Here is a 23986-nt window from a genome sequence, read left to right on the forward strand (position 1 = left end):
TGCATGCTCCGTTGCACTGCTGATGTTTCTGTTCATGTTTTCTGTTGGTTGGTTGGTTCTTTGTGTGTTATTTTTAAGTAGTACTCCTGGCATTAATGGAAATAGAAACCAAGTATTAAACTAGTCTTGGCCTCCATTTGTCATGGCAGAGTTAAGGTTGCCTGAAATACAAATGGAGGAATAACTTTGTTAACAAATTCCTGAGTTATGGCAGGCTAAAACGTTGAAAGAACTTGCAGCTGCCATGAAATTGAAACACATAATATGTAATCCCTCAGTGTTGGACATCTCTGAAGAGAAGCACCAAAATTATAATAGAGCTTTGTTTTAATACCATCTCTGCAACAAGTGCTATTAGCATGCTTGCTATAGGCAGCTATTTATCTTAATCAAGATAAGTGTCTTCCTTTCAAGGACAGTAGTTGAAAAAGTAGCTGAAAGACACCTTTATCTTCCTCCAAGTTTTTGTAACAAAGCTGTGAAAATTTGGCCTTTCATTTGAGGTTCTGAAACATGAAGTATTCCTGTAAAAGCACAATGCACCATTTTAATTTTTTTTTTCCTTCCCATGCTTGGTTTACCAAGTATTCCTTTCAGGACAATAGTGGTGAGTTTGCTGTCCCATCAAGTACTGCTCCAGAATTTATATGACATCTTACTGGAGGAATTTGTGAAAGGCCCTTCTAACTTGGAGGAAAAAATGACAATACAAGTACCAGAAAACAAGTTGGCTGGTTTTCTCAGGTACATCTCCATGCAGAACCTGGCTGTCATCTTCGACTTACTGCTGGACTCCTATAGAACAGCCAGAGAGTTTGACACCAGACCTGGATTGAAGTGTTTGCTGAAAAAGGTTTCTGGCATTAGCGGAGCTGCCAATTTGTATCGCCAGTCAGCAATGAGCTTTAACATCTACTTCCATGCTTTGATTTGTGCAATCCTGACAAACCAGGAGAACATCACTGCAGAGCAAGTGAAAAAGATCCTCTTTGAGGATGATGAGAGAAGCACAGACTCATCACAGCAGTGTTCTTCAGAAGATGAAGACATTTTTGAGGAAACTGCCCAGGTCAGTCCTCCACGAGGGAAGGAGAAGAGACAGTGGAGGGCTCGAATACCATCCCTGAGTGTACAGCCTGTCAGCAATGCAGACTGGGGATGGCTTATCAAGAGGCTTCATAAGCTCTGCATGGAACTGTGCAACAACTATATCCAGATGCATTTGGACCTGGAGAATAATGTAGAGGAGCCTCCAGCATTCAAAGGCGACCCTTTCTTCATTTTACCATCCTTTCACTCAGAAACCTCCACCCCATCAACTGGAGGGCAGTCTGGGAAGGACACACCATCAGAAGATGATCGGAGTCAAATCAGGGATCAGCTGGGAGACAGCCTGACACCCCGAGGAGGGAGTGGAGAAATATTGCTGCTACCACCACCCCTAAGTCCTAAACCAGAGAAAAAAGAGCAAACCAGGAAAAAAGAGTGGTGGGAGAATGCTGGCAACAAGATCTACACCATAGCCGCTGATAAAACCATCTCCAAGCTCATGACAGAATACAAGAAAAGAAAGCAGCAACAGGCCATGACATCCTTCACCAAAGAGGTCAAAGTGGAAAAGAAAGGAGAACTTCTCGGTTCAAGAGGGCCAGACTCACCCATACTCCAGCGGCCACAACATCTTATAGATCAAGGTCAAATGAGGCATTCATTCAGTGCTGGTCCGGAGATCCTGAGACAAGAGAAGAGACCACGCTCAGGATCCACAGTCAGCTCTCTGAATATATCTGTTAGGGATGCTGAGGCCCAGATACAGGTAGGATATGCCTGTAGAATGCCAACAATAATAGCAATAATTAAAAAGATACCTATCTTTTTATACATTTTGATTATTATAATGTCTTCGTTACTTAAAGAATGCATCATGATAAGGACTGAATGTTCAGAAGCTGGCACTGATAAAAAACTAATTCTGTTTTATCCAGAAGAAATAAGTCTTCAGGGAAGTGCTATCATGCATACACTAGTACAGCTTTCAAGAGTGCTTCTGTGACTGGGGCCAAAGCTGCACTTCTTAGTCTTAAGAACTAGCAGCCTACAGTGAACCTACTGCTTACTGCTAAGGGCTCTAGCCACTTAAGGCTTTTGAAAATGGCATGCTGCTTGTCACAACACTTTTGTACTTAAGAAGGGGTTTTGCTAATTCCACAGCAGAAATAGCAGGCTCCATTGCTAAACAGAAACTCGCTGCCTGCGTGTCCATGTTAGCAAATTCATGAAAGCATCGAACTTTGTTCACTGTGGGGTAAAATTACAGGTGATGAAAGATGAGCACGATACCTGCAATACAAAACCAAACAATGACTTACAGGTCTTCTAAAGAGTCATTTTTTGTATCGAATTTGTTTGTTTGTAGGCATGGACCAACATGGTGCTGACAGTTCTCAACCAGATTCAGGCCCTGCCAGACCAAACTTTTACAGCCCTGCAGCCGGCGGTATTTCCCTGTATCAGCCAGCTGACCTGCCACGTGACAGATATCCGTGTCCGCCAAGCAGTACGGGAATGGCTGGGAAGAGTGGGACGAGTTTATGATATCATCATTTAAACCTAGCTGCGCTCTGTTGTAAAGAGGAGAAGACATCAAAGGTATACAGCAAAGAAGTACTTGGGGTTCATTAATTGCCTATTTGTTGGTGGTACATTGAGAAACAATGAGCTTGTCGATGTATATCTTATGTCTGCTTGAAACTGTGTCCCCCTCACTCACACTAGCAAAGATGGCAAAGCATGAGTATGTCCAGCATGGTCTGGAATGGCCCCAGAACCCAGAAACTACCAGTAAGTCAGGCTGGTACCTAAAGGGGTGATACATTTCAGTAGCCTTCATTTAATTCAAATTTGCAACAGTGGGAGCCACAATAAACTGCAGCAGAACTTCCACACTTATAATTAGCTGTGAACACAACTGCCATCTGGATGTCAAACCAGGCCAGTAAGCCTATGGAACTTTAAGAAAAGAAATAAATAGAATGCAGGGAAAAGGTAGGGCTATGGGAGAAGTGAAAAACTGACGGTTGGTTAGGGAAACCTTTTTACCTTCTGAAATAAGCATGAGAGAAGAAAGCCAAATAAAGATTACTCTAGTAATTGTAATTACTAATATGCCTCACTCACTAGAGGATGTAAGTGGAGATTTATTTTGCTCTGAGAGAAGCCTTTGAAATCTGTTCACATTTGGGGTAGCTAATAAGTGACTATTAAAGTATCCCAAGGCTAAAACTGATGAACCAAGCACAGACTATTCGTCCTTTCATTGCTCTTGTGGAGTATTGCTTTAAGACAAATGGCACTGTCAAAGCTGCTCTCTCTACAACACTACTCAGTCTGCCTATTCAGCTACACCTACAGCTGATCATTTTTCCATGTTTTTAGTTCCCCCTAAGGGCAACAAGGAAATTTGTTTTGCTGTTTCCTGTGAACCTGTGGGAGAAGACACACCACAGAGCACATACCAGCATGTGCCAATACCCAACATTCAACTTCACAGAGTAAAGTGTTCTGGTTTAAGCAACACTGAAGCTAAGTTAGTGTATGCTTCTATCTGGAAATGTTTGCTTACATAGGCAGCTGTAGCCAGGAAGACCATTATCACCTTTGTTAAACTTAGCTTATCACTCCACATTGAGCTGAATTGAGATAAAAAATAGTCTGAAAGGAAGGTATTTTTCTTGTTTCTCTCCCATTTCTTGTCTGCTGCTGTAAATTTTAGGGGAGAGAGTGTCATGGAGGTACACTCCCCTCTGTGCAGCACTCCTATAGGGACTATTACCATTTGCTGATATTATTAAGGGGAAGGCTTGACTATTGTGTTATCAAATACATGTGTGATGCTGTTCACACTAGAAACAGCAAATGGTTACCTGCTGCACAGGTTATGTCACAGCCTCTGGGACACTCCATCTCATACTCCCATACTACATAATTTGTTGATTAGAAGTTGAAATAATTTGTTGAAAATAAGTTGATTTTAACTTTAGGTGACCACTTAATTATATTCTCCCAAGGCTTTTAAAATGTGCATACCAACTAAATATACAGCTTCAGTCCCTGCTCCCTCCATCTTCAAAATGGCATCTCTTTGTATGAGGCCTTGATTTTGCACATCTAACTCCTTTTAGCATCTTAACCATAGAGAAACAGATGGAGCCAAGAGGCTCCAATGAACAGCCATCGCCCAAGCTGATGTGTTTACAAAGGCTCTGACACAATCCTCCTGCCTTTTCCTTCCATTTCCCAGTTAACATTTATCACTTGCTAAACTTGTGCAGGGAATATTTGTCCCTTAACTTTCTGTAGTGTCAGTCACACAATTCTTTCTTTCAAAACTTTCCTTTGCTAAATTCTTTCAAGGACATAAAAATTCTGTAAAACCAACTCTTTCTTACCAACGACATTGACTTTACAAATAAGTAATCTAGCAATTTTAGCAATTGTCAATTTTCCCCAAACAATTTTAATATTTCCTGGGGAAAGGTACAATCAGACCTTGTTACATGGGACAGTTGTGGCATGGTTAGATTTCTGTTGCCGTGTGTTTCTTACACATCTTCAAGTAGGTAGACGAAGAAGTTGGTTATAATTTTGTTAAAAGTTCTTATTGGCCATCTATACAGAGCTGCTTTTAAAGCAGTACATTCATTAGGCAACAACAGGAATCAGAATAATAAACTATGCAAAACACCCAATTCTGCTGTTTTTCATTATACATGCATGGAATGGATGCAGATCCTTTCTGTACTAAAGTAAACCTCTAAAACATGTTGGAGAAGTAAAACTGATAACAGTACCAATGGAATCACTCCAGACTCCAGCAGAGGGCCTAACATTCAGGAAACACTGTGCTTTTGTGTTGTGGTTGCAATACTCTAGGAGGAAGAACTCTAGGAATGACAATCCCACCCAATCATGTCCAGCTGCACTATGCTGCTGCAGCTTTCTTGCTTTCCACTTGTAAATGGAGAAGCACCTCAGTCAGTAGCTCAAAGTAGCCTTTGTATCTATCTACATGTCTTTCTCACATAACCCATTCAGATCCTTATAGCCCCATAACAGAATGCATGACCTAACATCACAGCATATTTTACTGTTCTATCAGAACATTTGAGCCTTAAAAACAGGTCACTGTGTATTATATAGCCTGAACTTGCTCTCTCTCTTTACTGTGGTTAATGATCACATTTTTATTTAACTGAACTGCTTAAAAAGTGTCCCTCTGCTGCTTTTGCCTAGTTCACACTGCCCTCCTCTGGGCCCCCACAGCAATCGGAGGCAACAACATCACATTTAAAATCTTACAGACAGCCACTGACAGAGAAAGATGCTGTTGGCCAGCATCAGCTGCCTTTATGCACACGGAATAGCTCATCCCCATGCAAATATTTAAAGCTGAAAAAAAACAATGTACTCCCCCAGAAAGTGCTATTTTTCTTGTGTAACAGGAGCAAGGTTTGATCCCAATCGATGTGGTCTCAGGCCATTGCATATGTTTGCACTTCATTCTGCAGTGTGACTATATACAGATATGAGATGACTGGTGTGTCTATATATAGATTCATGGAGCTCCAGACACTTTCATACTCTGAGCATTCTGCATATTTACAGAGCAATACCCACATTTGTAGTATGTTTATCATGCTCCCTGCATGTTTGTGTCACATTGGCAATGCATAATGGTTGTTCCGGTAACTTCTCACAGCAGTCTTTTCTGAGCGTTCAGCTGCCATAGAATTACCACCACTATCTCTTGGTTAACACACTTGCATGTCTTTAAGACATGAAGATACAGATTTAATACTCTCCTAGGGATAAACACTCATGTGAGAATAAATGACTTATTTTAGCATCTAGAAAGAATTATTAGGGAAAGATTTACACAGACCTGTGCAAAACATTCCTTGTAAAACTCCAAGCACAGGGGTTTGCCTCATGACAGATAAAAAAATCATGCCCTCTGGACTGCAGTTGGCTCATGTCAAGGCCAAGCCAAGTTTACAGCTGTGACATGTAAGGTACTTTGCCTTCAATGTGAGCTTCAAGTTTTGTTCAAAACCTAAACCTTACTGTAAAACTCACTGACAAATTCTCAGCTGCCAAAGATCTAACCCCCACCTCTCAATACCTTGTGTTACCACATGTAATGTCCATCTGCACTTGATACAGTAGCATCTGCAGAGCTCAGTGCAGAACTAGTATGAAACCAAGTGGCAAGCAAGTTAGCAAGTAGAGAGGTCCAGGTCTGTGCACTGACTGCATTTTGTACCTCTTTTGACAGCTGAGGCCTTCACTCAGACTGCCCAAGCTGTCAGAATCAGTGTGAGTTACATACCTGGTTAATACTCCAGACCCAGTCCTTGAATTCCTCAATCCCTACACACAGGTTCACAAGTTCTCAGGAAAGGGGAAGTCCTGTACAGCTCCTGATGTCATCAGCTCTGCTGCTGTCCTCTATAACCCTCTTGCTTGAAAAATCCACAAGAAGCAGCACATATTCCTATGCATCCCAGCACCCCAAAACTAGAACCTTCATTTTTGCACAGATAAAGTTTCAACATGTAGGAAGCTGACCATAGCAAGCAAAAGCAATTTATTTATCCCTAGTTCATCTGCATAAAAGCTTATTCAGAAATTGAGCACGTGCTTTAGCTATTTTCACCTTCAGCAGTCCACTCTAGAAATGCCATTACTCGGTGATGAATGCAGTGCTTTCTTTCCTTGTCCTTTTGTGGGGTTGTGCTACAACTATGCATAAGCAAGCTACTTACCTGTTACTGTAGTTAAAGTAATTTCGGAGAAGAACTATGTACAGTGCTAATAATGACATATGACACGAAGTATTTTTTTTCCAATTTCTGATCATTCCACAATTGTTTGAAGAAATAATGCAATACCATCAATTACAAAAGAAATAAAGTTTCTCTTCTTTTTTAGTACAAAAGGACCAAGTTACCATAGCACAGAAGCACAAACGTTGGATTTTATGCAATGTAGTAACAGCCTCTGGCAGCTAAAGATCCCTCTTCACTGAACCTCCCTATTTTCAGTAGGGCTTCTATAGGGATACAACCTAAGGGTCTCTTGGCAGCCCTCACCAGCTACATGCCTGTGACTTCAGGAAGTTGTACAGCTGCAAGGAGGAAGTTGTAGCACCTCTTTCTGTCATTCCCACTGATCCCCTGCAGAACATACACTTTATACATGACACTAACTGTATGATATCATATTAAAACAAACAGCTTTGGCCAAATATGGAGTGCTGGCTAATTAAAAAGAAAAAATAAAAGAACACATGGTGTAAGTATGCATCAACCTTTTCACTGAGTGCTCAGAGGTCTCCAAGCTAAAAATTGAAAGCTGAGGGAAGAAGAAATGCCCTAATTCTGTGGCTATCTCAGTGGAGCTACACTGTATGATCCTGGATTAATGCAATAATGAGCTTGCCTGTGGGACCATATCCCTCAAATTCTCTTTATTTTTGGCAAGTTCACAAGTTGAGGCTCACATAGTCTCCACTGCCTCACTGAATCAGGGAATTGTGCTCATGGAAGGCATTTTTTTGTTAAGAAACATGGCAACAGGATCTATTTTAACTCTTTTACCCCAACATCCCACTTTTCAAAAAGTAGTTACATATTTTGATAAATTTCATGTAAATACCATGGAGCACCAGGGCCCTAGTTTCCTGTCTGTGCATCTGGTTCATCTGGGCTGCAGTGGAATGCCATGCTTCCACAAAAAGCAAGATGAAACGAGAGAGTTGAGCCAGCAGAGAGGCACAGGTACACAGGTTCAAGCAAGGGGCAAATATCACCTCCACAAGCAGGCTGTGGCTCCTGATCCCCTGCTCTGCAGAGGAAAGCAGATCTGATTCCAGAGGGAGAACAGCCAGGAAGGGCAGAGCACGGTGGTGACAGAGCCCTACACTGCATGCTGCTTGCAGGATGAGATGAGAGCAAGAGATTGAAAAGTGCAATAACAGCAGCGAGCATCTTCTTTCAGTTCCCCTCCCCAACCATTTTCTCTCCCTACCCCCCTTTTTGGTATCATTTGGGACTGCAAACATGTCCAGGCCCCCTTCAACCAGAACTGAAAGCAAGCCAAAGGGAGTGGACACTCCATTCTGCCAAAGATCTAAGCCTTTCCTGTTTGAAAATTTAAAAATTCAGAGTTTATTTCCATGATGATGGCTGCTATAGGAAGCATTTTACCACAGGACATGATTCCCAGGACTCCATCTCTAGCTGTATATTCAGGAGGAGCCACTAATCCTTTTTAAGAGATACTGTAAACTCCCTTGTCAAGCAAGTGCTTACATTGGATTTACCTTCCACTGAGTTCACACCTAGCTGCAATTCCCCAGTCTCATCCGTGTTTCCTCCCTCTACCCATCCGCTCTTCTTCAGAGAACTACATCCCGTGTCCACCGCTTTCTGTTGTGCTGCTAGCTTTGTTTGGTCTTTGGATGTCCAGTGGTCAGGCAGTCACTGTCAGCTGGCTTGCAAATTGTATTTTGTGTATATTTTATTCTGACTGAACTCTGAAATGGAAATATTTTAAAACAAAAAAATATAAATTATTTACGTTGCTTGTGTTGTAGAATAAAGAGGCAAATGCAAAATAAATTATGCTTTGTTTTTGTCTAAATGAAGTTATTTTTACAGTTACTGATAAAGCAAAGGAGCAGAACTAAGAAGGGGCCCAAAATACTTGATATGTACCAGTAGGGACTGTAGTTTTCACAGGCAACCTGGGGAATTTAGCACTTTAAAAGAAATTAGTCCTATGCCACTCCTAGCCAAAGTCTGGGCTTGCAGGGGCAGAGAGGGATGAAGATAATAAGACAGCTGAGGGTGCAAGTAGACACCGTGCAGAACTTTGAAACATCTGAAGAGGTGAAGCGTTTCTTCCTCCATTAAAATGAGGAAAATACTTTTCGCTTTGATTTTATTAGGGATGCAATAAAAAAACAAACAAACATCCAAACACACAAACAGGGCAGAAAAGGCACCTACTTTCAGTCACATAAACAACTTTGGAAACTGTCCTAGAAGGTAACCTTGGAGACTGAACTCTACAAATTCTATCACACACCAAAGTAACTACTTTACTGCCACTGAAATCCAGGCAGTGCCTGTCCCACCACCACCCCATCCCCAGCATGAAACCCAGGGACAAACAGCCAAGCAGCCATCACAGGACAAGGCTCCTCTGAGAACTAGTTCACTGCCAAAGTTCTGTAGAGTTTTTAAGCTAGGCATTCCCCCATCACACTGGGTTTAGCTAGCACTGAAGAAGTGTTCCCAGCCTACAGGTGTATGCAAGCAGCATGTTTCATCCATTTAAAAATCTCAGCAAGGATTTTCCCTTATCACCTAAATCATTCTCTTGATTAAAAATTGGATCAGTGATCACTCCTGCTAGAGGAAAATATGTAATTTAATGGAAATATTTAATGAAAGCAGTAAACACCTTTATAGCCACTCAGACTTTACGTGCAACCAAAATTTAGGTACAGAAGAAGGAGTTGACCAGTACCCCTGTCAAGGAATTTCCATGGGGCTCCCTGAAAGCAGGAGCATTTCAGTGACAAGACCTAGCAGCATGCAGTAGCCTTTAGGGAACATCTCTGTGCACTCATGTCTGCATCCAAAAGGCAAGCATTCCACCTAATCTCAAGAGTGGAAACAGCTGCATTCCCACCTGGCCTCACTGGGATCTGTCATGGGCTCCTATGCACTGGAGCCATACAAAGTCTGGCCTTAGTGCCTGTTACACAGCAGCCTCATCAGCATGGAGGTTAAGAGCAGATTACAAAGCAACCAAATTAGGTTGTGATGCTTTAATAATCTTACAGCACTTCTGGCAAAACAGAGTGTGTTAAATCCCAACAGTCGGATCCAATTCTGTTGCAGGAAACTACCTTCTGCTGCTCCACATGTCTCATTTAGATCCATTAGAAAGGTTTTAATTTCCTCCTAGAGAGCATTCATTAATGTAAACCAGCAACTGGGTAAATACAGAAAGTACTGTTCTGCTATTCCACTCACTGCTCACATGTACCAATTCCCAGCTGCCTTCTCACTTAACAGTGGAGTCACACAGGCACAGATTCTGCTGCTACCAGTGCGAGAAGAGATCATACAAAAGAATGAACAGCCACACCATCAAACCTCAAGCATTGTTTTCCCTTCAGTGAAGTCACTGAGTTTATACATCAGATTCCAGAACAGGAAAGCCAGTGGCCATTTAACACATTGCTTTGTAGACGAAATTTAACAGATTGCTTTTGGTTTTGTTAATAGCATAATGATGAAAATTTCCCATAGAAGTTGTTACCAAACATATTTATCAGAAGAAAGTGAGCTTGGTTCTATTTTGAAAGGCTGACTTTTAGCTCCAGGAAGGTCAGCCCTCAACTCCCTTCAGAGCCTCCTGCAAGTCAGACCCTCCAGGAGGCTCAGGGGAGGAACAACGCTCACCAAACCACACAAAACCAGCATTCTCTCAACAGCTTTGGTAGAGCTCATTCTTCCTCTGCCATTGCAACAAGTGCCAAAGATGAGTGCATGGACATCAAGTTATCCAAGTCTCCCTCCATGATACGCATTTATTTATAACACAGAGGATTTCAAGACTGATGTTTTTTCACAGTGCAGGTTTACCACTGGCTATAGTGTATTCATCTGCAGTCAACTAAAAGTTAAAATCTCCCCTGATACCAAACCAGACATCTTTTCTAACCATTATTTTTTGGCAAGGTGCCAAGATTGTGCCCAGCATCACAACTACCATTGCACAGATGGGATGAACAACTGAGCAAGTCAAAAGTTTGTCCTTGACCTCAAAAGGGCCTAAAGTATCTACACCACATGCTCTGGCCTCTTGCTTACCCCAGAGCTGTAGACCTGTGGGATAGTCTGTCAAGACGGAGAGAAGAAAAAAGACAGCTTACAGGAGGGACACCACAAAGGCAAATGAGATACACCAGCAGGTACTTCAGGTACAAGGCTGAAGAGAAGGGAAACACACTTTGGAGGCAACAGCTAATGCACAATAGAGTTGCACAGAAGACCACTGGCAAATCCGTGCACCCAAACACTGAGAAAGTACCACTGTGGTAATAACGGAACACTATCTGTGGTAATCCTGCTGGAAACATGCTCTCTCCAGGACAGATGTTTCTTGATCCATGTTTTACAGATGGAGAAACGTTCCTTTTGGCCCACTGAGCACTGTGTCAGCAGTAGAAAAAAGAAGTACAACCAGGCTTCTGTTCTATCCACTGAGCCATGTGGAACACAGGGTCATCTCCAATTTCTGAGCTTTTGGCAAAGAAGCTAGCATCAGGATAAACCTCTTAACGTCTAATATCACTGTAAACAAACACGGGTTGAACTCTTTATCCAAATGCCTGACACAGTGTCCTAGAACAGTGCACTCAGCATCCAGGTCTCAAACCCCAGCAGAATCCAAAATAAAACAATTCAGATTTAAGCACAAGTCTCTTAGGTCCTAGTCTTACCCTGAAAAAAAATAAACCCAAACCCCAACACATTAGTCAGGCTGAGTGTCCAATTCACAGACTCCTGACAGAAACCCATGGCAGTAAATCAGGTTTGGTTTTTTGCCTTGTTTTTACAAGAGAACTGTACATTTACCTACATCATACTTACTGTGAAATCTGTATCCGTAAAGTAGAGACAATACCTCTGGTTAGCCAGCTCTGAGCAAATATGCCCAAGCTGAATTCTTGTTTGCTGTGGTGACTGTGACCACTCCTGAGGAGGTCTCTCATCATCCTCATTCCCTACCACAGTCAAACAAAATTACTTAAGACTTAATCAATTTAGAATGCTTTCCTGTGTGGCATTTGTAAATTATTTACTATGGTTTTGAATGTTACATTACATTCCTGGCAGACTGCTTTGTACTTCAAATCAGGTTCTCCTTTGTGCCAGAGATTATGGGGAGAGGAACAGATCAAAATAAAACTGGGTAAGATTCAGTATTGAAATCTATCTCTATAAGTTAGCATGCCCAGGAGGTCAGAAACAGACAAATCTTCAAGCTTGGGAAACAAGGATGTCAAACATAATGAGAAAGTGAGACACAGCTTTCAAAATGTATTGCAGTAACTCATGCAAGGAGAGGAAGGTGACAAAGTTGTTGGTTGGTTGGTTCAAAATGCTCACCTGCAAAAGCAATTCATCTTCCCTTGAGAAAACACAGGAACTGGTTTCTGGGTAGAATTACAATGGTGGCACCACAAGAGCCAGCACCCTGATAAAAACATTCTTTTAAAGACCCAGCTGCAGGGATGGTCGTCAGAGCAGATCTTACATCTCTCTTGCATACATTACCTCTTCTTTTAAAAGGATGCTAAATAATTGAATATCTCAATGCAGGCTCTTGTGGCCCAAGCCCATGAGAACAAAGATTATTAGTCTGCAAAGCCAACTGTGATAAAATAAAAACAAAAGACAAAGAAAACAGAATCAAGTGAAGGTTTGTATCTAGCTTGCTAATAATTTTTCTTACAAGTTTTCAATCAAGTCTCCTTTAGCATTTCAAGGGGAACAGGAGGAATGATTACCACTGAGTGTCCGTCACAGGTGGCAGGGCAGGGTATAGGGTAAGCTGTGCTACCTATCTTAGACAAAAGCACACATCTGCAGTGATTACTAAAGAAAAACAGATGCCAAACTACATCACTTTGAGTGCCTTTTAGAGCCTGAACCATCAAACCACACCAGGCTGGCTGGACTTGCCAGACAATCCCTTTCAAGGAGGCATCATCCTGCACTTGGCAAAAAGCAATGTTTGGAGCCAAAAAAGGTTTAAAGAACAAAACAAAAAACTGACAAGCAGCACCAAAACACAAATAACTCTAACCAGTCAGGTCTAGTGCTGCTCTTACAACCTGCCACTGTCACAGCTGCTCATCTATGCAGGCCCCATTGCCCCACTGCAGACACCCCACTGTCCCAAGCGCTCTTTATGTGCTCTGGTTGATTCTGGAACATTTTCATAACAGTTATGTTGAAAAATGTCTGCCTTTTCTGCTTAACTCATCCCTTTTTCCCCCTCTGCCTCTTACTGTTTTAGTTTCCAGTCTACAGCTCTATAGTAAGAACTCTTCACCGTTCCCCTCGCAGTTTTTAGTAGGTAACTTAACTTCAGCACCTACTAAGGTAATGACTCTTCATTTAGCCAACAGACATTACCCAAAACCACATATGCACAAAGCTTAGCACCTAATCAGCACACAGCACATGCACCACATTGCATGATGTGATCAACACTGAGCATCATAAGCAAAAGCAACTAAAGAGGAGCTGGAGAAGTGCCCAGTGAAAGCAATGCAGTCATGCTCAGCAGAGAGTTCTGGGCACCTACTGCATACAGAGGACACCTCAAGGAGGTGGACACCTGCCTGGGACTCCGTTCTCTTCCTACCTGACTGATGGGGAGAAGTTTCTCCTTTCTCTGCCCCTTCAGGTAGCTTTGTGGTCAATGGATGCCATCAGCTCTGCTGATAAAGCTCTGTGCAGTTAAGGCTAGCTGACCTGTCCTTGCACAACAAGGGTCATATCCTCGAATCTAGGCTTGACTGCCATTTTGCCGACAAGCTGAACATGTGCACTTGAGAAAATAAAGCTCTTGCCAAGTCTGCAGATTTAGGGCCTTTTTTCTATAACAGATTTTCTTCATGCATTTCATTTATATAGCAAACTTTACAGGTTGCAGGAGGCTGTGCAACTTCTCCCTAAGTTAGAAATCTTCAGATTCACAACAGGAGGTTCAGCTTCAGAACTTGAACTCTGACTCGCAAACAGTACACAAAAGGTGTGTTATTTCAAGCAAAGACATGTTCCAGTTCACTTAAATTAAAACAGCACAAAATTGCCCAAAGCCTCTCTGCTGATGCTCTGTTAAATAATGCACACTTCAATTCAGTAAGTTTTGTGTGGATTCAGAACTCCACAGACAACAATAACTTCCTCCCTTGTCCTGAAAGGACAAAGGCAAAATGTCTCCCTTGGCCTTTCTGGGACCACTGAGCACAACACTGAACAAGCACCTCCCAGTTTATGGCCCCAGTTCTCCTATGGACACAATATACAGCTTCAGGGAAGCCACCTAATCAGTGATGAGCTGGGGTTAAGGAGAAGCTAGAGGCCAGTCAGTGAGAGCTGGGTAACCCTGAGCTCGCCCTCCAATACTGCAGCTTTCTCTTTATGGTTTCTCCCTTGGCTCTTAGACAGACCCCTCATGGAACTGGCAGTTTAACTTTGTAACCCTCCTTTCATAGAGCCTGAAGATCCCCCCATTGCTGTGTGTTTGTCCAGTTTATCACACTGCTTATCCTCACACGTATACAGGCAACTGCAACCTACTACAAGGTTATGTACTGCATCAGTTGGTTTAGTTTATACTGGTAATTTTCAGACTCTCATTCTTAATATTATTGCTAAATACATTTCAGGGCAGGAATGGATTTCAAAAGCTGTATTTCCTCATGCTTTCAAATGTTTCAAGCATTTTAGCAATGCCAGATGGAGACTTAGAGATTCATTGTTAATGACAGGAAAGAGAACATAGCTTTTCTAAATCGGTAATTAGAGATATTAACCTGTAAGAGAATACATTAACGCCTACAGTTCTTCTGCTCTGGAGCTGCACCTGGCCTGAAAGCGATGACAAAGGACTAATAAGTATTTTTTATTTTTTCCAATCTGGTGAAGAACTGAGGGAGTTTTAGAGGGCAGAAGAGCTATTCTTAAACAGTGCTCTCTTGGCCACACTGGTTCTAAGCAACAACATCAGAAAGACTAATTGTTTTAGTATCCAGAGTCAGTAGGTTTTTGGCACCAAACAACACTAAGCATATCAAGCTATGAAGACATAATCATACTTTTGTTTAAAACTTACTGTGTTGGCAATAAGTACTAACAAAGAGATCATGGTATTTAAATACAGTCTCAAGGGATTTGATACAGGGATTCACAATATTCCAGCAGAAAACTGTGTATTTGTGAACAAAGAATTGGTAAATAGATTGAAATGCTGTCATTAGAGGCAAAGCAAAAATCACATCATCATTGACTGCATTCTTCAAGCACGGTTACACTCACAAAACTTTAAGGGATATTCTGCTGCAGGCAATCCTGCTCTGGCAGTGACCCGAGCTCTGGCACTGTCATTCTCCAAAGGTTTTGCTTTCAGCTACCCATCTGCAACATCAGATCAATACCTCAGCAGTACCTGCTCCTGCTCCCTTGGCCACCGCTGCTCCTATGCCAAGGTACGTATGGTCAGCATGCACATGTTTTGTAACCGGATCTCCTCTCTCCATTTCTACAGGCTGTGAGTATGCAGAGCTTGCCCACAAATGCTGCTCCCCAAAATGCTGGTTGCAGCAGGGGCCATGCCAACTTGTGTCAATCCTTTGAAGTGACAGCGGTTTTAGTTTGAAAGGGAGAAGAGATTGCTCTTCAGAAGGTGCTTTGGTTTTGAAAAACATATTGATGCTTAACAAAAAAGGAAAGCCAGAATCTCAATATCATGAAAAATATACCAAAGAAGAGCAAATCACAGAATTGCTCAATTACACAAGTGAATAGGAATGGACAGGAGCCAGCACCACTCCTGCTGAAGGACACAGAACATTATAGGCACCTGGTTATAGGCAGAAGTCAGCATCTCCCTCCATTTCATCAGATGAATCTACACCTGACCACACAGTACCATTTACAGGGGTAACACCTCACCCACTGTAATTCCTAGCTTTGCACTGTTCAGGTTAGCCCTCACACCCTCCTTCACAAAAGTGCACTAATTCAAAGCAGGGAAGATTCCCCACCACCTGTGGAAAGCAGCAAAAGAAACTGGGGAAAAAAAAAGCAGCAAGAAATGTGAAAGGCAACCAGGGCACTGTGGATATACTGTTCCCTACAAACATTAGTGGCAATACAGCCTAGACTTACAGTGCTAGCCTCAAACATCCCAGCAAATCAGACAGATTAATTATTTATGGCAGGCAGCTTGAGCTTCATACTGAGAACTGTAGAATTGCCTATTTTCTGCAATAGCTTCCTCAGAAAGTCTCTCCCTGCTCCCCTCCTATAACACTGGAGGTGATATTAGCAACACTGCCTCAATTAAAACCATATTGTGGCCATTGTTTTATAAGCCTTTACCAAAATGTAAACAATTTGGTGGTACCATTCCATGCCAGCTATTTTCTCCATATCATTTGACAGGGCAACTGCTAAACTATTTCAAAGAACAAAACCAGTGGAGGGAGGAGGAAAAGTTTTGTCCATGTCAAGGTCTGAAGACTTACAAAGGTCAACCTCCCTGGCTCTTCAAAGCTGCAAGCCTGACATCTGACCATGGGTCTTGGAATCAAGGATGTTCCTCCTCACCCCAGTTTCCACACTCCAGCATGCACAAGCTATGGGTGGTATTTATAAGCTTTTTGTGAGAAGGAGAAATAAGTGTTATGTGTGCTCCACAGGGTTGGTAAAAATCTGCAACAGATTTGCCATCACAAATGCAGTCTCAAGTGGTAGTGTTTCAGTTCTGCACAAGAGCAGATCTCTATAAAGGCAGTATGTCAAATGGATGTCCAACCACTGGCACCAGAAAGTCGGTATCCCCATTACCTTCACTAGTTTTCCTGCTGAGTCCACTAATTATATAAAAAGCCAGAGAGAGAATCACTATTTTATATTCCAATTACCTGCATGACAAAGGCCACAACATTTCCCCAAATTCCCATTTGGCCTCAGCTCTACAGAACCAAATAATTGTTAAACATTTTCCAGAGGTCAAGAATTCAAAGCAGCACTTGGTAAATCAGGTCAGTGAGTCTTAAAAGCACACACCTTATTTTCTGGATGCAATTCATCTAACTAGAATCCAACGATGCCAAAACCAGTGTTTCTACTGTAAGATGACATAATTTTTTTACTTCTCCTCATTATTCATGATACAATCCCAAAGGAAATTTACAACAGGCTTTTAAAAGTAGCAGTAATAATCTTAGGGGCTGTATTAAGACCCTAATTAAGATAGTGTATGAATATTTCCTGCTTACACATGAGATGACAGATTTAAGCTACATGGTCACGAGACTCCTTAAGGAATTTGTTTTCTTAACACCCGCTTGGAAGGATGGTCCTCATTCCTACTTCCATACAGGTTGTTGGGGCATCAAGTTAGAAGTATGTCATTGTCTTGGTACAACCTGTTAAGCCATATTTAGGACCAGGTGTCTCAGGGGACATTGTAGTTCACAGCATAACTCCTCTGGTCTCTGGATGCAGCTGCAAGCACTTACCACCTCTGCAAGTGCTTTCCAAGATGACAAGCAAGGCACTGAAGAAAGAAGGAGTCTTCTCGCAAGCACGCAAAGGTTTTACTGAGGTGACCTTTATAGCTTGATGCAGGACCTCCCCAGCAGAAACAAGAGAGGGCCCAGTTTCTGATGAACAATGCAGCTGCTTGAGCACCAAGAGCTATGCTCGATGTTAATTCTCCCTGTCCACAGCTTATCTGGCAACTCCAGTTACAAAATGGGATGGATTGATCACACCACCCCCTCTCTTTCCCACAGCTTAGGTTCACCTGCAGGGTAGATCCCTGCTGCACACTGCAGTAACAGGGGTCACAGCCAGCCCTGGAAGAGGCTCTTCCAGACTCCCCTCATCAGAAACATCAAGCTCCTGCATTTTGGACTGCCGCTGTTGGAGCTGCAAAAGTCCTGCCTGGTGCCAATTAAGCCTGCAACTCTCTGGGAGCCATGCGCCCAGGAGTTATGGAAAGGAAATCCAAGGAAGAAATAAGAGGTTACAATTCAGACCCCAGGTTTGTGTCATCAGTCCTGAACACAGCTTTTGCTTGAACATGTTAGCCTTGAGAAAGCATGCAAGATTCACTACAGTTAAATGGAATATTATCACTAGCCTCTCCCTCTGCTCATAGCAAGGCAGAAAAACACACCACCAACTTTTCAGTAAGGGCTAAACCTTGATTCAACTTTCGACTTAAATACTCCTCCCTTCAGAGGTTACCAGACATTAACGAAGTTTTCTGATTTTTCTAGATAAACAGCATACAGCTTTCTCACTGGAAACAACTGCCATTTAACAACATGTATCCTAGAAAGCAGTAAACAAGTCATGATTTAACTGAACTGACAACTTGTTACCACTGAAAGCAAACTTACACTCTCAGTGACCAAAGCTTTCCTGGCAGAGCTCACTCTCCGGATTTATCATTAACATCTACATCCTAACACTGCTAAATAATTCAGCACAGCATTTAGCCTTATGTCCTTGCCTCTCTGCGCAGAAACCGCTCTCACTATTTACTGTATGTTCCAGCAACACAGAGAAAAAGCCCGTCTGGACCATGGTTCCTCCTCGCACTGTGTAACTGAGGGAGAGCCTCTGCTGTCGACATAGTGGTGTGGGTTTTACTTATTTTATTTTGTTGGGAAAAGTGTTTATTAGATACCTAAATATAGAGCATTATTTATCCACACAGTCATGACCATGTGGACTCAGATTCACATGCAAATTCCCCTTTTAATAATCCTAATGCAGGAGCTCTCCAATCAGAGCAGTATCAGCCCCAGCTCTCGGATACCTGATGCCAGCTTTGCTGGTAATGTAGGCCACTGAAGCAAATCCAGAGAGATTGAGTTGGAAGTGGAGAGAGGCTCTATTTGCTTGGCTTCTCGATGATTGGGGGGGGGGGGGGGGGGGGGTGTGTCTAACTTCTTTTTTTTCTTTTCCACTATAAATGGGATATCATTTAAGAAGGATCGTTAGCTGAGAGCAGCCCAGCTCGATCAAGGCTGGGAGGCGGAGACGCAGTTGCAAGCAGTGAAGCAAGGTGGAGGCACGAAGTCAGGAGACCAGGTTAATGAAAGCATGAGGTGGCTCTTGGGCAGCAGCTGGAGGAAATTTGGACATGCTGACAGGGGAACCTATGACTGGCTAAACAGTGAACCAGGTGGGCCACTTCTGGAAACAGAGCTTCAGGTCAGTACCCCTTGCTTGTCTCTGTGGCATGTCCTTTGACTTTGCATGTGTGTGTACATCTGTATAATGTCTCAGTGTATAGCATAAATACCCGGGTATTGATACATATCAAAGCAGAACTGCTTAATTACATAAAGTCAGAGCATTTACTTATTGCTGATAAGTTGCTTTAAACGTATTTGTGGGGAAAGAAGAACGGTAGATGGAAAAAATCTTGCTGGAGCAGCAGGTAAATAAATTTAATTATTTCTTTTAAGCATAATGCATTCTCCTATTCCTTTATTTCCTTTCTTTTAAATGTATGTTTATGCTTTGCATCTGGTCCCATGAAGTCTTTCTGCAGATGTTAAGTCAGTAGCAGTCAGCAATGAACTCTTGTTCACTAAGCTGTACACTGATTACTTCTGCGAGAGAGGATCACACGCAGGCAAATGGGGGGAGGGAAGTAGCCCTCAGAGATAAAAACACAGCCTGCCTTGCTGGCTTTGGCTGGGATACAGTGAAAGGGTTTCCCTGATCAGAAATCATAATTTAAGGTGTACCTACATCCCCAGTAACTACCTGAGTCAGGTAGCATTAGCTAATGAACTGGCCACACTACTTAGCTGGGATATCAAGTGTCCTGTCGTAAAATAAAAAGGGGTAGGAGTACGTGTGTGGGGGTCATAACAGGAGAAAAAAATAGTTTTTAAATGCCTCTACAATTTTAATGAAGTCTACTTCACCAGTAACACTGACAGCGTTAGAACAGCAATAGCAAGGTCTTCACACCTTCAGACTGGTTTTGTCAATGAGAAACAAACAGCAGTTACATTCTAACAAGTATCTAAGAATTCTGTATAAATCTAGGCTCACTTTAAAATTATGTGTCATTATTAATACACACAAAACTACAGCAAAATGTTTTTCTATTTGCCAGATTTATAAGGTTTTGCTTTTTACAAGAAATAATGAAGCAGCTTTAAGAAGCAAGCACCTATTCATAGACCACAGCCTACTGACTTCAAAGCAGACTTTGTTCCAAAGTCACTAAAAACATTTCAGAAGTATTGCTTTCCTGATTTAACTTCAAAAGATATTAGTATAAATATGGGCTATATTAATAAAAATAAGTGTAATAAAGTTCTAAGTAGCCTATCAAATCATTAACATAATAAATCTTAGCACCAATCAAACAATCACTTCAATGGGAATGTCAGCAAAATAAACTTTAATTTTATTACCCTTACACAAAAGCTCTCTTTAAACTAATGTTTGGCCTTATTAGGTCATTCCCTTCCAATCCAGGTAGGAGGCTCTTTTTGTCTAGACAGAGAGTTCAATTTTAAGCCCATTCCATTACTCATCACGGAAATACCACACAACTCAGCTGCACTCTTCATTCCATTCCTTTATCAACAGGCACAGGTAAAAAAGCTCATCTAAACTGATACAGTTCATGTAATCATGTAAACATGCTCAGCATGTTAGAAAAATATAGGCAGACAGACTACTAATGAAAGGCTTTACTACTTCTAGTCTGTGCTCAGTTTGGGAAAACTGACCCTCTGCTTCAGTCCCTACAAACATATAAATGAAAGAAAGCTAATAAATATGTGTTTGCAATGGCCAAACCATCCTACCAAAATCAGTTCTGGGGAAAAAAAAAAGAGGACTTTTTAGAACCATTATCTCTTTCACCCCCATGCCTTTGTCTGCCTTTCTCTTTATAAAGGGTCCCTGTACTTCTGTGTCTACAACTTCTTTCATGCTGGGAGCTTTAGCCTTATTTTCATCAATTATAAACCTGACAATAATGCCTGTGATGACACAGGCAGAGCACACTGACCTCCAGAGTAGCAGCAGCATCAAAACTAAACCAGTCAAGAGAACACCACCAAATAATTCCCTTAGTCACTTCATACGCTTGGTTTGAAAACTTCCAGATGTTAAACAGTAGAGGATTTTACTTTCTTTAGTTGATTCTAAATATTTACTATAAGAGTATTGGTAACATAACAGCATCCATGAGCCTTAATATACATAGTGCTCAAACACAATAATGAATGCATTTTCTCATTTTCCTGTGAAGTGCCTTATGCACCTCAAAAGACACACTAAAAAAGTGCCAAGAAACTTTAAAAAACAAAAATACCCTAATTTTTAAAAGAAGGACTTAACAACTGCATTAGAATAATAGCTGAACAGTTTCTTCCAACTCTGCTGTTTCCTGCAGCTAATTTAATGGTCAGGTAAGACAACAGCTTGTACTGCCAGAAACTCTTTAATAAGAAATGATCAGTAAATATGAAATAGTTCTTTAGTGTGCATTTTTGTGGTAAAAGACAGCTGGCGAAAACAGCTTAATAGCTAACCCACAAAAGTTTCAATGTACTTTAAACTTACCTTAATGGGTTTGGCTTTAGATCCACAATACCTCAGGGGAAAAAAAAAACGCAGACATCTTCACTGCACTATTTGTTAGAAGTCAAAACCTATTTACTTTTTTTTTCTTAGGCATGACCACATACTAAAAATTTCATGATATGACAACAAAGCAGGGAGGTAACAAATGCCTGATAGATAATCAGTTGAACGTAGGTTACAATGTGATTTTTTAGCTAAAGGAATGACCATGATTCTTGGAAGAAAAAGCAGAGAAATTTTTCATAGATCAAGAAGGGGACATTAGAGTTCCAGGCCCTTTTCACAGAGCCATTACTGCCAACAGCCCTTTTGCATCCCTGCTTCCAAATGCCTTTAGGAAAGAATCACTTGGAGTTCTCCTCACCTGCAAAGCTGCCTTTGTTCAAAATAAAGGAAATCTGATCCATTGACCTCTTCAGTCTCACCATAAAAATGTGAAAAACCCATCTGATTACAGTTTTCAAGTACTTAAAGGGAATGAGTTGATAATAAACAGAATTTTAGGGTTTGGGTTTTTCCCACTCTCTCCACTAGTATCTAAATGAGATTCAGTTATCATAAGCTAGAGCTACATAGAGTTAGACTGGAAATTATCTATATTAAATTTTAAAAGTGAAGCTAATACAACAATAGAGCACAAATGCTATTTTAAAGAAAATAGCTTATTATTCCTGTTAACACTACAGCACAATTCAAAAGCTGTGGGAGAGACATTTTGGGGCTACATTTTGCAGGACACAAAGCTGTCACAGCAGTCATAGAACCAAGAGTTATTTTTCTACAGTTTTAAAACTATTCTGGCATAGCTGGAAGAACAAGCTCAAGAGCGAGCCCAAGTCCAGGTTGTTCTGACAAACTGTCTTTTACCTGGAGCTGGCCTGTAAAGTTTGAATAGCCCAAACAATAGGTATTGTAGTGGGTCCTGATGAAAGGAGTAGCTGTTGTAATATTTATTCTTTAAAGTAAACAGTACAGTTTTCTAAATGCAAACAAACACTAGGAGGTGGATCACCAGCCCTATTCCTTTGCAATTGGCTGTTCTCCCTAGCTTTAAAAGCTTGACCAACCTCCCAGAAAAAGGACAGGTCCTGGTATGATCCAGGAGTAATAAAACCTCATACCAAAATACATACAAATCCAGGTTGTTGGGCTTTTTCCCCACTGGAGACAGGGTTTCCTAGAAACCCACCACTCTTTGCAACTTCTCCATTTATTTTGTCATAGCTGTCATTTGGTTTAGTGGACCAGTACATAGAATCCAGCAATCTATAAATCTGCAAAACATATTGCTTGAATATCCCTAACCAGTCAGAAAGTAATTTGGAAAAGCAACTGCTACATCATAGCAGGGGAGATGGAGAATGTATCTTTTATTTTCTCTCTGATTAAGAGGTCTCCAGGAATCCCACACACTACCTATTTGCTTTGATTACAGAGCAGTCAACAGACAAGCTCAACCAAAGATGACATAGAACCATTTCTGTTCATCATATTGCCTGCCACCATGATGCTCTTCCTGGCATTCCTGCTGCTCTTCCTGTACCGCCGTTGCCAGCGCCCCACTCCACAGGGCCAGATCTTCAGCATCGATCTCCCCGAGTCCCTTCCCGAGCATGATGTGTCCAATTTCCTTTCCGTGCTGCCCTGGAACAGTGAACAGAGCTTCCACTACTCCACTTTGCTTCCTGATGCCACATTCCTTACTGTGTGCTTGCCTCCATCCTACGAGGAGGCCACCATGAAGACTTCCATGGACGAGGCTCACACTGAGCTCTCTCCAGACCCAGTGCCTCCTTATGAAGAGAGTATGCTGCAGTCCAGCAGTGCCAAATAAACTTCCTACGGAAGCACCTTAGCTGAAGCATGCAGCCCCTCAAGGCACAAACATGAAACAGCTATATGGCCTTTAAAGTTTGCAAGAGGATTCTAAGCAAGGCGCCAAACCAGTGAACTAATGAAAGAAGAAACTTGCAGTAACAAGGAATGAGCCCCTTCACCTCATTCTAGGATTTTCTACTTTCCCTTTGTTGCAAGCATACACACACAGTGTAGCAACAAATCAGTCCCAGACTTGTAATACGGGTATTCCTGTTAAAAAAGCGCATCACACAAGAATTAAACTTAAGGACAAGTGAAAATCTGCCCCTCTGCAATCCCTCAGCTACAAGGAAACATGAGTTATGATACAGATTCACCACTCACAAAAAGGGGTTTTAGCATATACCTATTCCAGTTTGGCTTTTTCTTTTTTATGTGTTTATTTTTAATTTCATTTATGTCAATTCTGACTATTTCCAATTCACTCCATCTGTGTGTGTTAACATCACATCATTCGCAGTGCTCTGGAATTATCACAACAGATCTCAGGAAAGCAGACAAATATGTAATCTCTACAAAATTTCCAGCAATTGTCCCCAAAGGTTCAAATGTGTGCTATGGATAAAGGCTGTCTTATCACAGCTGAACAA

The 23986-nt window shown here is 41.6% G+C and overlaps 2 protein-coding genes across 2 annotated transcripts in view; both read left to right on the top strand.

The window, feature by feature from the left end:
- ARFGEF3 (ARFGEF family member 3) overlaps positions 1-3520 on the top strand; it is an 85833-nt gene extending 82313 nt beyond the window's left edge. Inside the window, exons 33-34 of the mRNA XM_005154771.3 lie at positions 586-1816; positions 2417-3520. Of these exons, the coding sequence (XP_005154828.1) occupies positions 586-1816; positions 2417-2608 (1423 nt within the window). The 3' untranslated portion in view covers positions 2609-3520. The remainder of the gene's footprint in view (positions 1-585; positions 1817-2416) is intronic.
- A 15481-nt stretch (positions 3521-19001) lies between these two features.
- On the top strand, positions 19002-23352 carry SMIM28 (small integral membrane protein 28). Its single transcript, XM_031054111.2, has 2 exons — positions 19002-19112; positions 22954-23352. The coding sequence occupies exons 1-2, from the start codon at positions 19002-19004 to the stop codon at positions 23350-23352; spliced, it is 510 nt and encodes a 169-aa protein (XP_030909971.2).
- The last annotated feature ends 634 nt before the right edge of the window (positions 23353-23986 follow it).

The sequence above is a fragment of the Melopsittacus undulatus genome, chromosome 3 (assembly GCF_012275295.1).
Source record: "Melopsittacus undulatus isolate bMelUnd1 chromosome 3, bMelUnd1.mat.Z, whole genome shotgun sequence".
Taxonomy (NCBI): Eukaryota; Metazoa; Chordata; class Aves; order Psittaciformes; family Psittaculidae; genus Melopsittacus; species Melopsittacus undulatus.

Coding starts and splice junctions, on each gene's coding strand:
- SMIM28 (XM_031054111.2), top strand. CDS start 19,002: ATGAGGTGGCTCTTGGGCAGCAGCTGGAGGAAATTTGGACATGCTGAC. Junction 19,113..22,953: donor TTCTGGAAACAGAGCTTCAG/GTCAGTACCCCT, acceptor CTTTGATTACAG/AGCAGTCAACAGACAAGCTC.